Source organism: Mytilus galloprovincialis, chromosome 4 (genome assembly GCF_965363235.1).
Source record: "Mytilus galloprovincialis chromosome 4, xbMytGall1.hap1.1, whole genome shotgun sequence".
NCBI classification, from domain to species: Eukaryota; Metazoa; Mollusca; class Bivalvia; order Mytilida; family Mytilidae; genus Mytilus; species Mytilus galloprovincialis.
In genome coordinates this window covers 49534132-49552030 of record NC_134841.1, presented here as the reverse complement: position 1 = coordinate 49552030, position 17899 = coordinate 49534132, and the positions used below count along the sequence as shown (strand labels likewise).

The 17899-nt window shown below is 32.7% G+C and overlaps 1 protein-coding gene across 2 annotated transcripts; it reads right to left on the bottom strand.

Annotated features, from left to right (window-relative positions):
- Nucleotides 1-3552: 3552 nt before the first annotated feature.
- LOC143072345 (uncharacterized) lies at nt 3553-12681 on the bottom strand. 2 transcript variants are annotated; one of them, XM_076247238.1, is made up of 3 exons: nt 12586-12681; nt 7337-8093; nt 3553-3720 (listed from the first exon to the last, which is right to left on the bottom strand). In XM_076247238.1, the coding sequence occupies exons 2-3, from the start codon at nt 8072-8074 to the stop codon at nt 3571-3573; spliced, it is 888 nt and encodes a 295-aa protein (XP_076103353.1). In that variant the 5' UTR covers nt 8075-8093; nt 12586-12681; the 3' UTR covers nt 3553-3570. The 2 variants fall into 2 exon arrangements, with proteins under 2 accessions (XP_076103353.1, XP_076103355.1); XM_076247240.1 differs by having other exon boundaries at nt 12609-12665.
- Nucleotides 12682-17899: the final 5218 nt, after the last annotated feature.

The window sequence follows — 17899 nt, the reverse complement described above, 5'->3', positions numbered from 1 at the left end:
AAATGAATTCACAAAAAGACAGGCAAATAATTACAAGATTTAGAACTAGCTGACAAAAAGACAGGCAAATAATTACAAGATTTAGAACTAGCTGTCATGATCTTGAAATCCAAAGAGGGAGGTACATTTGTATTAAAGCTGAAGACAGAAATTGTAAGCTATGTAAGAATGCAGTTGAAGATGAACTACATTTTCTTTTAAAATGTCCTGTTCTAGATCTCAACATCTGTTCAATTTAAATTCTAAATTAAAAAAAATTTCAAGATTATCTCAGATAAAATGAAATTTGTTTGGATTCTTTCATCTGAAGATTTGTTTGATAAATCAAACTTATCTAGAAGAAAAATATATATAGATATATATAGTGTAATAAAATTGATCAGGAGTTGTCTCTCATAGACCTAGAACTATAAAGAATTATGTAATTTCTCCCAGTCACAGTGGCACCCAAAATATCTACATTTTGTCAATAACTTGGTTTATATCATGTACCTTAGTGTGGCTGTGTATTAATTTTTTTTAGTTTAAATGTACTTTAATCATTTTATGTGCTTTATTTTGTAATTCATTTGATTGTATAGCTCAAATTTTGGGCACCATGATTGTAATTATAAAATTAGCTTATCTTATCTTATCTTATTGGTCCCACTTTTTAATTAATTTACCCAATTGAAATTCACATTTTTGGTTTTAATAGAACACATTTAAGATGGCCTGTAGAACTTCCATAAGTTTGAAAAGATTGACCAATAGGAGATGAATATGTGGAAAAGTTTCATTTGGTTTGCAATAGATGATATATACCAGTTATACACTGTGGTTGCTTACTTTATTTGATTGAAGAACTACTTGTCATTTGTTAACTGATTTTTAAGCAATGCAAACAATAATTTATCAACAAATCAGAAAAATAGTACAACAGCTCAATATCTTATATGATACTAGAACACACCCGTGATATCGCGGGTCCGTGACTGAATTAAAGTATATACCCGGTAACTATGCGCAAGCCTTATTTTAGTATTAGTAATGTCATCTGATAAAGTCATGCCGATTATAAGATACACAGTTTTTTCTGCTTTCAAATTTTTCTGTTTGAACCCGTCGAACTGGAACTTTATTGTTTGGAAAACTGGAATGGAGTATTTTTTAATCAACAGCATTGTCCTATATTGGTTATAAATAAAGTTGAATTCTTTGATTCGCTGTTTTACGTCATGCCTGCTAACAAATTGAAAACTGTACCTATACGCCTTATTTTAGTCCAGATTTTTAGTATTCGTATTGTTATCTTAGAAAGTCTTACTGATTAAAATACTACAATACTAAACAATTTGACAATTTAGTAGTGTCAACCCTGTGATTATGACCCGTGTATATAGCATATTAATCCTGAATACACCGTTTGTTGTTGTGCCTGTCAGATGCGGAACGTACAGATAAGGAAAAGGTAACAGGTGAATATACTATTGATATCGGTATCGGACTCGACCCGGAACTTCTTAATTATTGGCAATATTAATTACGTGGAAAACAAAAGGGCCTGGAGTGGTGTAATTTTTAATCTACACCTTTGTACTATATTAGTTAAATATAAAGTTGAATTCTTTGATTCGTCGTTTTTACGTGATGACGGCTGACAAATTGGACCTCGTAATTTTAGTATTATAGATAAGACAAATTTATTATGACGAAAAGCATTAAAATAAGTATATCTGAATAATACAACAAAAAATTACACTGAGTACACTTAACCACATAGTCTGACTTAGTACAGACACAACATATAGCAGGTTTAAACCAGTTTTAAGTGTGCACAAACAAATTTAAAAACTTCTTTCTTGTGTCCTTGTGTTATTGGGTTGATGTCAACAAGTATAAACAAGAATGTGTCCCCAGTACAGGGATGCCCCATCCGCATTATCATTTTAAATGTTCAGTGGACCCTGAAAATTGGGGAAAATCTCTAATTTGGCATTGAAATTAGAAAAATCACATCATTATGAGGGAACATGTATACTAAGTTTCAAGTTGATTGAGAGTCAACTTCATCAAAACTACCTCGACCTAAAATTTTAACCTGAAGCGGGACAAACAGACGCACAGACCAGAAAACATAATGCTCATAAATGGGGCATAAAAATTGGGTTCATGTATAATAGCTCATGCAGTTGAAGTATTTTATGTGGTGGTTTGTAGATTGCTGTGGGATTTTTTCTGATGTTTGCCATGATTTTGATTATAGTCTTTCTTTGACTTATGTCAGAGTTTTATTTCTGCCTTATAAGGTACATATATCGTCTGTTTGACTCATTTTTGAAGCTTTATACATAAAGAAGCTATAAGACGAAAAGAAAATTAACGTTCAGTGGCGTAGCTGGGACATTTTTACGTGTACGCCCGAACCTTGGCGAGGGGTCTGAGGGGGTGCCAACCGCTCAATGTCAAAGCACCTGCTGGTAGTGGGTTCGAGGGGATGAAGCCCCCAAAAGCTATGGAGTTATCGAGAATGAGATACAATTCCTGCTAGTAAAAATTCATTAAGAGCAACATACTTTTGAATCTAAAGTGGTTTATTTTTTATGTTTAATTTTTAAATATGTTTAACTTATTCATTGTGTTAAACTAGAAGCTAATGTTCATTGGTTTTAGAGAAAACGTCCAAACCAATATTACTTTCAAATATATTTCAAGAGAGCAGTGAGTGAGCATACAATCGACAAAAGCACCTTTTAATGAACATGAACAAAATATTTCAGGTGCAATATAAAAATTATCTTGAACACCTTCCCACTAAAAGTGAATCAATTTATCAGTCAGTCCTTCAAAAGGATTAAACAATCTATGAAAGTTTATAAATTGATCTGGTAAAACAATTAATTGCGTAAAGAAAAGTCCGGTTTTCAGTAAAGAACAGAAAAATGAACGAAAAAAAATGCTTTCAAAATTTTGCTTTAGACATTAATCATAAAAAAAGCTTCTTCCAAATTTTCATAAAATTCGATAAAGGTTTGACAAACTGTGACCACTTATTAATAAAACTGCAGAAAGAAATACCTTTTATCCGTAAAATGCGGGACAATTGAACATATAATTGCATTATTATATTGCTCTGGATACTCTTGATCATAAACATTTTTTGCCAATTTTCGTAAAATTTCACGGAGAGTCATTCAAAAAACTTTATTCACATTCGGAACCTAAAAATAGACGCCGACGACGCTATTTCTCGCTTTTGCGACATAAATCACAGGCTCGACAAAAATGCAAACCGCATATCGAATCTCAGCAGATCATAAATTACTTTGAATAGTAAGAAAAGTACGCAGAATTCACAGTAGATTTAGACTTTTACGGAACAAATATATAATATGATCTACTTGATTAAAGTAAAGTTAGTCCCTTTTTAATTATAATTACAATCCATTGAAGAAAGAAGCACAAGGCTGTTGAGCAATCAGATTTTTCTTATTCTACTATTATTTTTTTTCGATTTTCAAAATCCAAGTGTACGCCCGGGCGTTTTGACGTAAACGTAGCTACGCGCATGACGTTACAATAGGAACATTTTTATTTTTTTGTTTCATCAGTTTCATTATTTTCACTGTCATCATCATCATCATCTTCTTCTTCATCTTCATCATCATCTTCCTCCACATCATCATCCACACTAATATCTTCATCTAATCCACTTTTACCTATTAAAATGTAATCTAAACCCTGAAAGAAAAATAAATACTCTGATTTACATTTACTCTGTATAAATAATATATCTATTTATAAAGTATATCTATGTATAAAGTATATCTATGAGTACGTCTGAGCCAGTAAAGTATATCTATGTACATGTATTATTAATTCGTATATTTTAACTAATTTGATTCGTTCAGGGATAGTCACATGTTAAACTATATTTTCAAGGTAGATAGAAAACGGCAGATAGCAATGTGGACCTCAATGTGGACCAATTTGATAACAGGGCCCAAAAATCAAAAATCTAAATCATACCTGCCAACTTTTCAAAATGATCATGGGGGTTTTGCGTGCAAGATGGCTGTCATAGTCCTGAAAAACCTTCAAGGGGGCCAAATACATGTTAATGTTGTTTATTTTGGCTTCTTCATACTTTAATAAGCCTAAAGTCTTTGTAAAATTAATTGTTTTGTTTAAAATTGTGGACAAAATTGCTCTTTCAAAATTTCAATTTGGGAGCCTCCATGGGGGAAATCCCCACAAATAGTGACAGTTGGCAGGTATGCTAAATACATGGTTAGACATGGTTAGATTTAGCATTTCAAAGAAACCCATACATTCAATTTTTGTTGAAATAAAAAAAAGTTAAATTTTGTACCCTAATTTGGACCAACTCAAAAACTGGGCCCATAATCAACCAGGTGCTCCATAGGGCACAGCTTTATACGACTGCAGAAACTTTAAAAAAAAATTGAAATTTGAGAAATTTTGAGAAAAACAAATTGAACCTTTTAAAAAAATTTGAACCCCCTAAAACTTTTTGAATCCTCCCTTGGAGCAATTATCTTAAAATCGATCCCAGCCTTTCCATTGTTGTATATGGAAACTTGTAGTACAATTTCAGAGAGATCCAAACACTGAAACACAAGTTATTGTCTTGAAACTAGAAAAATGCTCGTTTTTAGCCCTTTTTTGGCCCCATATTCCTGCATTCTCAATCCCAGCCTTCCTTTTGTGTTTTGGAACTTTGTGGTACAATGTCAGAGAAATACATTCACTTTAATACACACAAGTTATTGTACAGAAACTACAGAAATTATTGTTTCTGGGCCCATTTTGGCCCTTAACTCCTAAACTATTGACACCATAACCCCCAAAATCATTTCAAACCTTCTACTTGTGGTAATAAACATTTTGGTACAGTTTCAGAGCAACTGAAAAACTTGCACACAATTTAAGTTATTATCCTGAAAGCAGAAAAATGCTTGTTAATATGGCCCCTTTTGGGCCCTTAATTCCTATTCAGTTTTGGCCATAATCCCAATAATAAATCCCAACCTTCCTTTTTAGGTATGGAACCTTCAATGTGGTACAATTTCAGAAAGATCCATGCACTTTTAATTACACACAAGTTATTGTCTGGAAACTAGAAAAATACTTATTTTGACCCCTTTTGGGCCCCTTCTTCCTAAACTGTTGGGACCATAACCCCCAAAATCAATCCCTACTTTCCTTTTGTGGTTTCAAATCTTGTGTTTATATTTCATAGACATCCATTCACTTAAACTAAAGTTATTGTCCGGAAAGTAAATGTCTTGGGACGACACTGACGACGACTACGTGATACCAATATACCACCGCAAATTTTTTTCCGGCCATTTTTACATTTATAAAAACTAAAACTGAGTAATGAATCGTGAAAAAGAGGTCAAGGTCAAATAAATCCTGTGAGACTGACATGTACATCTGACATAAAATATTTCCATACATCAAATATAGTTGACCTATTGCATATACATATTTTATTATTAGAAAGAATAAAAACCCTCAAAAACTTGACTTTGACCACTGAACCATAAAATTTAGGTCATGGTCAGATGACACTTACCGTTGGACATGTACACCTTACAATCATTCCATACACAAAATAAAGTTATAAAGTAGACCTATTGCATACAGTTAAAGAAAAACAGATCAAAACACAAATAAATGGGGAATGGGTCCATAGGGACAGAGATGATGCCCCCACTAGCATATAAAGTTATCACCAATATTCAAACTTGATCTGTATATTGTAGTAATAAGCATTGTGTATAAGTTTCATAACATTTGGTTTTGGTTGAGGTAAACTTATGTAATATAAGAGAGCGGAAACGAAAAATGCTAAATTTTTCCATTTGTAAAGGGGTATAACTATAGAACGGTAAAAGTGACGCCACCAAAATTTGGACAGACGGACAAGGGTAAAACTTAATGCCCCCTCTGCTACAGCAGGAGCATAAAAAATAACTTTAAACACTGAACCATGAAAAAAGGTCAAGGTCGGGTGACACCTGCCAGTTGGACATACATGTACATGTATACACCTTACAGTTCTTCCATACACTAAACATATAGACCTATTGCTTAAAATATCTGAGATCATATGCCCGGGTCAGACTTGACCACCAAAATTAAACCTTGTTCACTGATCCATGAAATGATGTCAAGGTCAAGTGAAACTATCTGACAGACATGAGGACCTTGCAAGGTAGGCACATTCCTAATATAATTATTCTATTACTCATAATAAAGAGAGAAATTAACATTACAAAATTTTTTAATTTTTTTTCCAAGTAGCTATATATAGTCACGTCACTGAACCATGAAAAAAGGGTCAAGGACAATGGACATGTGACAGAGGGAATCTTTGTAACATGATTGAGGCATCTATATACAAAGTATGAAGCAACCAGGTCTCTCACCTTCTAAAAGAGAAAAGCTTTAAAGAAGTTAGCTAACGCCGCCACAGCAGCCGCCCATGCAGGATCACTATCCCTATGTCTAGCTTTCTGAGTAAAAGTTGCAGACTCAACAAAATCACTACAATTAAAACCATCAATTTAGATCAAATATTCTAGAATTTGTTAATGTCAATATCTGCAATTACTTAACCAAAAAACAAATAAAATGCTTCGCTGAGCGCAGCCTGATATAACTGCAGAGGTCAAACCCTGAACAGATGGGGCAAAGTAGTAGGTCTGGTAAGGGCCGATTTTGGCCTCAAATTTCTGGTTCATCTGACGAATGATTTTGGACACTTTTTAAACACTCAAGTGTCTATTTCAGTTGATTCAATTACCGTAGTTTATGTAAAAGATTTTAACTGATTTACTCATTAAAAACCCTCCGTTTCTAGCTTAAATATGAAAAATCTATCAAATATGCCACAAAATGTCACTTTTCAGATGGTTTTTGTCACAAATGAAAGTGGCCACATCCGTGTTCATCCTCAACCTTTATATATGTTATGTATTATCATCAAATACAACTTACATTTCAATATTAAAAATGAACACAATTGCAGCCACTTTCATTTAAGACGGAAATCGTCTAAAATATAACTAAAATGCTAAAATTGTGAAGATTTCAGTAATTTAGCATGGCTTTATGATGCTAGTACCCGATATATCTGGATTGTATTGTCAAAAACAGCCCATATGCATGTAGCAGAAGCATTTTACTTTCAAATAAATAACTAAAGTTTACATTTAAATAATTTTGTAAAACTGCTATATTTTGGGGCTGAAAAGGGGTCTTACTGGACCTACTCCTTTGGACACAATATTGAAGCTTGATACTGTATTAAAACTAACTTACTTACCTTCCAATGATCCGGTTTTATATCAATCATATTATCTCTCAAATCAAACTTTGTTAACTTTGCAAGACCAAGAACAGTATCATCACTAACAGTTTTGATAACATTGTTTTTTAAAAGTAGCGTAACTAATTCTGACATCTCAAGAACACAACTGGGCACTTCTGCGAGACAATTGTAGTTTAAATTCAAATATGTTAGCTGTTTAAAGTCTTTAAATTCTGATGATAATTCTTCAAACATATTTTCTGCCAAGCAAAGCCAATGTAATGATATTAAATTATAAAAAGATTTTGGTAGTGATCTTAGTGCATTTTCACGAACACTAAACTTCTCAAGTGATTTCAAGTTTCCAATGTCATTAGGTAATGATTTCAGCTGACAGTTGACTAACCAAAGCTGATGCAAGTTTGTAAGCTCACAGAACTCATCAGGTAGAAATCCTAGTGGATTTCCACACAAATTCAAATAAGTCAAATTCTGAAGCTTGCCAACACCATGTGGCAACATTGTCAATTTGTTGTTATTCAATACCAGCTCCTGTAATTGTAACAGCTGTGTAATTTCAGTTGGAGGCATTAAAATCTCATTATCATTCAGTAAAAGTCTAATGACATGTGTTAGTTGACTAACATTGTTTGACAGAACTTTTATGTTGCGGTGACTCAAATTCACAACTTCTGATTTGCTTCCAATAGCTTTTTGAATGATATTCTCCACTGCCATCACATCCATGGCCATTGTTTTTGATTAAGAAAACCTGTAATAGAAATAAAAATTTATTATAAAAGTTTCTACATTTTTGTCTCTGAAACCACAAAATAGAACTTCATGAAACTTTGTAGATCATAATTATATTACAGCAAATTGCCTACATGTTAGTGTGTAAATAAGGGTAATATCTTTGGCAAACTTGCTTTTTAGCTGAACAGTGAAATCATTATAGGGTTAATCATACTACACTCCTTTTGGAGTAGTCTTGTCCTACTGAAAAATTGATTTTTCATATGTCAGACTAGTTCCTCTTAAACTTAAAGAAGGGAAGTATACATAATCTAATAATGATTTCATGGTAAAGCTTTGTCCTATGATATAAGATTATGGAAGTTCATATCATTTACATCCAACATTTTTTTTTACTATCAATGTTAAACAGATTTTATTTTTACTATCAATGTTGATAGTAAAAACTAGAGGCTCTAAAGAGCCTGTGTCGCTCACCTTGGTCTATGTGAATATTAAACAAAGGACGCAGATGGATTCATGACAAAATTGTGTTTTTGTGATGGTGATGTGTTTGTACATCTTACTTTACTGAACATTCTTACTGCTTACAATTATCTCTATTTATAATGAACTTGTCCCAGTAGTTTCAGAGGAGAAGATTTTTGTAAAAGATAACTAAGATTTACGAAAAATGGTTAAAAATTGACTATAAAGGGCAATAACTCCTAAAGGGGCTAACTGACCATTTCAATCATGTTGACTTATTTGTAAATCTTACTTTGCTTAACATTATTGCTGTTTACAGTTTATCTCTATCTATAATTATATTCAAGATAATAACCAAAAACAGCAAAATTTCCTTAAAATTACCAATTCAGGGGCAGCAACCCAACAACAGGTTGTCCGATTCATCTGAAAATTTCAGGGCAGATAGATCTTGACCTGATAATCAATTTTATTCCATATCAGATTAGCTCTAAATGCTTTGGTTTTTGAGTCATAAGCCAAAAACTGCATTTTTCCCCTATGTTCTATTTTTAGCTGTGGCGGCCATCTTGGTTGGTTGACCGGGTCACCGGACACATTTTTTAAACTAGATACCCTAATGACGATTGTGGACAAGTTTGGTTAAATTTGTCTCAGTAGTTTCAGAGGAGAAGATTTTTGTACAAGATAACAAAACTTCACGAAAAATTGACAAAAAATGACTATAAAGGGCAATAACTCCTTAAGGGGTCAACTGACCATGTTGGTCATGTTGACTTTTTTGTAGATCTTACTTTGCTGAACATTATTGCTATTTACAGTTTATCTCTATCTATAATTATATTCAAGATAATAACCAAAAACGGTGAAATTTCCTTAAAATGACCAATTTTGGGGCAGCAACCCAACAACGGGTTGTCTGATTTATCTGAAAATTTCAGGGCAGATAGATCTTGACCTGATAAACAATTTTACCCCTGTCAGATTTGCTCTAAATGCTTTGGTTTTTGAGTAATAAGCAAAAACTGGATTTTACCCCTATGTTCTATTTTTAGCCATGGCGGCCATCTTGGTAGATTGGCGGGGTCACGCCACACATTTTTTAAACTAGATACCTCAATGATGATTGTGGCCAAGTTTGGTTTTATTTGGCCCAGCAGTTTCAGAGGAGAAGATTTTTGTAAAAGTTAACGACGACGGACAACGACGGACGCAAAGTGATGGGAAAAGCTCACTTGGCCCTTCGGGCCAGGTGAGCTAAAAAGTCCAATAAACTTACACGGGTTAAAAATTGATCGTTAAAAAATTTGATAAAAAACATTAAATGTAAATGATATGAACCTCCAAAGTCTATGCAAGCTAACCAAAAATACAACATTGATCTGTGTTTTGTGGTAATAAGCATTGTATATATAAATTTCATACCATTTGGTTGAGGAAAATTAAAGTTAAAGAATGGAAATGAAAAATTCAGCAATCTTTACATTTGTAAAGTGGCATAACTCTAAATTGGTTAAAGTGAAGCCCCAAAATTCAAACTTCCTCTAAGTTACGGATAATAAGCATTGTGTATAAATTTCATATTTGCTTTAGGCTAACTAAAGAGAACACAAACAAAATATTCAGTAATTGTTACATTTGTAAAGGGCCATAACTCTAGATTGGTTAAAGTGACTCCCCCAAAATTCAAACTTGATCTTAAGTTTTGTGGTAATAAGCATTGTGTATAAGTTTCATAACATTGATTGAGGCTAAATTATATTAAGTAAGAAAACAGACACCAAAAAAATCAGCAGTTTTACCATTTGTAAATAGACAAAACTCTAGAACGATTAAAGTGATGCAACCAAAATTCAAAACTGATCTGCCTATTTCTGTGTTTTGAGGTTATAAGTATTGTGTATAAGTATCATAACATTGGTTGCTGCAAACTCAAGTTATAGATTGGAGACCAACTTGGAATGTACAGATGTACATACATGTGTACGTACAGACTGACAAAGGTTAAACGGTAGCGGAGGGGCATTAAAAACATTTCCAGTTTTCCAATGATATTTTATTTTTAGAATTTTATTATGTGATTACTAATTGATTATATAAAGGGACATTGGTTAAGAGATCTGAAAAAATTGTTATACTTTATTTTTTTGTTCAATATTTAATAATTTAAAAGGTGAAATATGAAATAACTTGTAACTCAATTGTTTGAGATCCAAAGTATGATATTTGTAATGTTGACTTGATTACAGTTCATTTGATATGCAACAATGCCATTTTCTAGAAAGTTTGATTTTCTTTTAATAAAGTTTGCTCCAAATAACCCCATCCACCTCATTTTTGGAGATCAATAATTTTGATATTTCAAATGTACACCTCATGACCTCCATTTGTCACAACAACCTTGATATAGAAAAAAAATGCACTCAATGACCCTTCCCAACTCATTTTTGAGGGTCATCAATTTGATATTTGAAATGTAAAACTTCAAACTGAATTATCTTTGAAACAGCAACAAATATCTCAAATCAGCTAAGGGATAAATGATCTGCAGTTGAAAGACAACATTATAGAAAAATATTTGGACAATTACGAAATTCATCAAGATCACAATGAATCATCAAATATATGATGCAATACCAAAGTTGGGAACTGGAAGTCATAGAGACATATGATTACCACCATTCAACTCAAGACCACTTGGCCTTTCAAATGTCACAAGGTCAAGGTTAAATTCCATGACAACCTGACATTGACCTCAAATTGAAGGTCTTAAATTACTGATCATTTTTGCAGTTTATACATGTAATAGGGAGATATCTGTTACTTTTTAAAAGATAAACACACAATACTATACTATATAAGAATTATCCTGATGTAACTTTTGAAAAGACGGTCAGACATTTTTTAGCTTAATAATGTATAAAATGTAGAGCTTGTTGAGAGAAACATTTTATACACAGTATGTATGCAGCAAACTATTTTTTTTTTGCACTCAGCAACCTTTGACCTGGGTGTAAATTGATGGCCACATGAATTAAAGATTATTGGTGAAGGTCCTAATTTCTTTCCTGACTTCCAGTTCTCAAAATCGACATATTTTTTAAATGTGTATAATTTTTCAAGGGAAATAACTCCTTGTAAGGGTTGATAACATACTGATTGTTTATGTTTATTAACATTGCCATCTGTTCTTGTACATGTTGCCATTCTCAATTCGAATCTATCTCTTTTACTTTTTAAGTAAAATGCAAATAAAAGAAATTGCTTCAAATAGAATTTATAACTCTCAAAGGGGATGATGAAATCCTACACAGCCTCATCTGGTAATATTTCATGATGAGGTCTATCGATGGTCAACATGTATATTTGGTCTTGATTACTTCAAAAGAAACAGGAGGAGGGCATGTCAAAAAAATGTTGGAAGAAAAAAAAACATTAAAAAAACAATAAGGTCTTTCCTCACATAGAGGAAATACCTTAATAATTCGCTTCAGCAGCCAATTTGGTTCAATTTTGTCAAACTAAGCAAAGGAACATAATTATACTGATGAATTAATCACTTAGCTTGCACAAGTCACAGACATGAACAGTCTACAAAAAAGACAACTAGGATCATCTATGAAGACAACTAGGACCATCTGAGACACAGGACAGAAAACAGAAACACCATAATGGTAAAAAGTTCAATTTGTTTTATTTGAATCTCTTTGAAACTATTCCTCTATCCCAAGGATCAGTCCGGTGTCCCCTGTCTGGTTGTCATTTTAATTAATTAATTAAATCTTGATTGTACAGTTATGACAGTTTATCCAAACCTCTGTCTGACCAACAAAAAGATTTATTGTTTAGCTTAAGGCCACCAGACGTTTAAGATATTGATACATGATGTATTGTAGAAAATGTCAATTCTTTTCTTGGATTCAGACAAACCCTTTAACTGTAGAACTACAATTACAAAGACTGATTGTACTACATGTGAAAAGGAAGTAAGAGGTTTCAATAATACATTTAGATAAACACAATGGACCTCCCCTTCTGACCAGTAGATCAATTAGAAAGTTACAATTTAGATCATCGACACATTCATCACTGTTCACAAACTTTTTTCCGTTTCTAAAGCTAACAGGAAGTGCATGATAGATGGTTAAATATAAACCCATATCGGATATCTTTTCCGGGATTATAAAATTGCCGTCGATAATCAGAGAAATAAAATACTTGTATAGTAATAATAATTGTATCTCTGCACATATCGGTTAAAAAGTACTATTTAGTTAATTAAAATGCAATAAATACACAGAAAAAATAAATCCAGTTGTGTATGTGTATGATCATTGGGGGAAAGGATTTGTATACAATACAATACAATATTTTTATTCAAGTTCCAAATTAAAGGGCCCATTAAGAGCATAACATTAATTACAACATGACATAAACATTACAGAGTGATTAAAGAAATATAAAATAATAATTCAAATGCATGAGGAAAGAATCAGTGGTCAAGGGGAGATAAATTTTATATCTTTTAGAGTATTTAAGTTAACTAATTTTCTGATTTTCTAAGTTGCAGGCCTTTTTCGAGGTATGCACATAAAATAGATAAAAATCTGCTATCTTCATTAATCATTATCCATGAAAAAAGATCTTTTCAGTTTGAATTATCTAAACTGGGTTTTTTTTTTTATATAATCAGTCACATCTCTTCTGAGGTTATCATGTAAAGAGGGCAATTAAAGAAACTTACTATACAAATCCTTGTTGGAGGCAAGTTGCATAATTTCATTTTTTTGGTTTGTTGTAAAATAAAAACCGCGTGAAAATTAAGCAATATATTCATGTTTCGATAAAAAAAAATCGTGTTTCACTTTGTGTAGTAGGCCTATAGTCAGCTAGACCATAGAAGTCAGTAGCTAATATCCTCACGTTAATTAATCCTCTACATCTCATTGTTACCTTGAATGGAGTATGCAATCAGGAACCCATTGGCGAATCCAGGGGGGAGGGGGGGTCCGGGGTTGGAACCCCCCTTTTTTTGCCCGATCAATGCATTGGAATGGGGACATATAGTTGGAGTTTTTGTCCTAGGTTGGGAACACCCCTTTTCAAAATAGCTGGATTCGCCCCTGGGAACCGAAAATACTAGTATGACCTAGTATATATATCTCACGGTCAGACTGAGCAAGGATCTGTATAGCTTAGTCTTACTCAGGGACTTTCTAGTCCCTGTCTTACTATACAAATCCTTATTCTGATATATTGACAATCATTGGCGCTATTTTGCCGGTCTTTCTTTCAGGTTTTAATCCGACGATATGAAATACATTTTTTTTATTGAAACTATCACCTATTTGTACATTGTCAAAAGTTCAAACCACTTCATGATTACCTGAAAGACATATTACACAACATTTTTATCAATTACTATAGTATTAATGTACGGACTCTTCCATATTGGCCCTGTAACATGCCCGAGGTATTAATAATGGCCAAGGATGGTTGAAATGCACGGGCGTGATTTCGTAATGCATGACTGAAATTTCGTAATGACTGGCTGTAGCAATTTCTCCGTTCATAATGACCAGCAAGTTGTCGAAATTTTCCTTTTATAAAGCATGGGCATTTCTATACATATTGTAGTAAATTGGTTAATAATAATTGATAAAAATGTTGCCGTGTAATATTATTACCCGCCTGATATGGCTAATTCCATGGCTTATGAACAGTGATGTTTACTTGGGATTTGAAACGTTCGCAAGTTATTAATACTTATTTTCTAAACTTTTTCATTAGTGTAGCCCGACTTTTTAAATTTAAATTTTTAAAATTTTAAATTCATTTACATTCAAGTTCATCCGCTCCACAGAGAGTCATATAGTAAACAAACATATCACAACGACATCAAAGCTTAAGGCTTCTTCTGAACATTTGAAGGTCCCTACTATGTATTGGCTACCTAAACTACACAAAAAACATTTAAATACCGTTTCATCTCGGCCTCTAGTAAGTGTTCTACAACTAATCTTTCAGTGCTCTTAACTAGTTCATTAATTGCTATTAAAGAGCTTATCATAAACTATTGTAATAAAATATATAAACATAGTGGCATAAACCATTTTTGGAGTGTAAAAAATTCTTTGGATATTTTAGATAAATTACGTGTTTTTGATGGTCCTTTTGATTCTGTTGACAGTTTTGATTTTTCTACTCTTTACACTGCACTTCCACGCTATCTTATTAAACAAAAGTTTTCCTATTTAATTAAATGGTCGTTTGGTAAAGCTGAATGCAAATACATTTGCTGCAACTCATTTAAAGCCTTCTTCTCTAATGAGAAAGGTAAATATGCTAGATATACTTATTGGAGGTGTGATGAGATGATTGTAGCTGTTAATTTTCTCCTTGATGATATTTATGTACGTTTCGGCAACAAATAAAATTGAGAAAGGAAATGGTGAATATGTCAAAGCGACAACCACCCGACCATAGAGCAAACAACAGCCGAAGGCAACCAATGGGTCTTCAATGTAGCGAGAATTCCCGCACCCGTAGGTGTCCTTCAGCTGGCCCCTAAAATATGCATAATAGTACAGTGATAATGGACGTCATACTAAACTCCGAATTATACACAAGAAACTAAAATTTAAAATCATACAAGACTAACAAAGGCCAGAGGCTCCTGACTTGGGACAGGCGCAAAATTGCGGCGGGGTTAAACATGTTTATGAGATCTCAACCCTCCCCCTATACCTCTAGCCAATGTAGAAAAGTAAAAGAATAACAATACGCACATTAAAATTCAGTTCAAGAGAAGTCCGAGTCTGATGTCAAAAGATGTAACAAAAGAAAATAAATAAAATGACAATAATACATAAATAACAACAGACTACTAGCAGTTAACTGACATGCCAGCTCCAGACCTCAATTAAACTGATTGAAAGATTATGTCTTCATCATATGAATATCAGGTACAATCCCTCCCGTTAGGGGTTTAGTATCATACTATCATAAAATATATGAGAAGAACATAACCCGTGTCATGCCAACAACTGTTTTTTTAGAAATAAATGTGTTTAGTTTCGATGCAAAGACCCTATCAGTGAATCAATGTTAAGGCCAAAATATGCAATCTTTAATGACCTGACAACAGTATCGTAACTATATCCCCTTTTAATAAGTCTATTTAAAGGTTTTGTTAGTTTCTGAGGAGAATACTGACATTTTTGTGCTTTATAAAGAATATTTCCATAAAATTTTGGATGTGAAATACCTGAACGTATAAGATGTCTGCATGTTGAGTTATATTTACGAATTATTTCCTTATACCGGTGATAAAATTTAGTAAATGTTTTGACCAGTTTGTGATATCGAAAACCCTGGTGTAATAATTTTTCAGTAATACATAAATTTCTCTCGCTAAAATCTAATACATTGTTACATACACGAGCGAATCGTACAAGTTGAGATATATAAACACCATAAGATGGTGACAAGGGAACGTCACCATCTAAAAATGGATAATTAACAATAGGAAATGAAAAATCATCTCTTTTATCATAAATTTTTGTATTAAGTTTCCCGTTTATGATATAGATATCAAGATCGAGGAAAGGGCAGTGGTCATTGTTATCATTAGCTTTATTTAAAGTAAGTTCTACAGGATAAATTTCTTTAGTATACATACTGAAGTCGTCATTATTTAGAGCCAATATATCATCCAAATATCTAAAAGTATTGTTAAATTTTTGTATCAAATGTTGTTTTGATGGGTCTTTGCTAATTTTAGTCATAAATTGTAACTCATAACAATACAAAAACAGGTCCGCAATAAGTGGTGCACAGTTAGTCCCCATTGGAATTCCAATAACTTGACGATATACGGAATCTCCAAAGCGAACAAAAATGTTATCAAGTAAAAATTCAAGTGCATAAATAGTATCAAAGCATGTCCAATTGACATAGTTCTTTTGTTTATTGCTACTAAAAAATGATCTAAAAGAGTTTGAACATATGTACTCGCATTCCGACTTTTTAAATGCCCAGTTAATTAGGGATGTGAATTTTTTCTTAATAAGAATATGAGGCAAAGTGGTATATAGGGTAGAAAAATCAAAACTTTGAACAGATTCAAAATCACCAATATATGCATGCAATTTATCAAGTACTTCCAACGAGTTTTTGACACTCCAAAAGTAATTAATTCCACTATTTTCAAAGGCCTTATTTGAACAATTTATTATCAGGTTTTTTATTGTACCAAGTGTACTAGTAAGTAAAACAGACAATTTAGTAGTTGAACAATGGCTGGAAGATGAAATAAATCTATATTTGTAAGGTTTTTTGTGCAGCTTCGGAAGCCAGTACATAGTTGGGACTTTCATTGTGTTTGGTTCTGCTTGTAAAGAAGTAGCTAAAAGTTTATGTTTGTTACAGATGTCGTTTTCTGAAAATGAAGTCAGTTGGAATGTTGGTGAATTCGTGATTTCCTTTTGCAGAACTTCTATATAAAATTTACGTCAAACAATAATGATATTATTCGCAGCTTTATCAGCCGGGACAAAAACAAATTCCTTGGCTAGTTCTGTTAGTTTATTTTTGATACGCGAAATAGGGTTTTTATAGTTTTTGTTGAGGGTAAAATGTTCTTTAAAATGTTGTATTCGAATATCAACTATCTTCATTACTGAATTAAAAAAAGAGTCCAAAGATTTTTTGTCAGCTTTTTCCCGTTTTACCCATTTCAAACAGTAGGCGCGGAGTGAGTCGTTGATGATATTACGACACTCATTCCAGTTAATAGTTGACGGGGGACGATATTTAGGTCCTTTACTGAGGAATGATTTTAACTCTCGGTCGCGAACGATGTTAAGGTCTCCTGTTATAACATGGGAAATTGGTCCATAGGTGTATTCTGAATTACTGCAATTACACGACATAGGTGTATTTTCAGTGATATTTACATCTTTACACAATTGGCTATAATTAAACACATATTTTCGGGTGGATTTCTTGTAAATATAACAAATGAGAGGGAGTTCAGTATTATCAAAATATCCAGGAATTTGGTCTTTAACAGAATGGTCGTTAAAAATACCGGCAATATTTACAAAATCAAAACCTTTATTGACATACTTTATTTTAATAAAATGTTTTTTATGATCTTCAGGGCGATCAATTTTTGGAAACAGTTTAGAATAACAATATGCCATTATAATTTGGACAATTTCATACTTAGGACTGTAATATGAAATTGTGTTGCAATCCTCTAAAATTTTATTTAATTTATTTATAGGTAAAGAACAAAGCTTGGTTAACAGATAATGTCTGCCGTTGTTTTTTGAAATGGAAATTAGGTCC

Coding starts and splice junctions, on each gene's coding strand:
- LOC143072345 (XM_076247238.1), bottom strand. CDS start 8,074: ATGGCCATGGATGTGATGGCAGTGGAGAATATCATTCAAAAAGCTATT. Junction 3,721..7,336: donor TAAAACCGGATCATTGGAAG/GTAAGTAAGTTA, acceptor TTTTTCTTTCAG/GGTTTAGATTACATTTTAAT.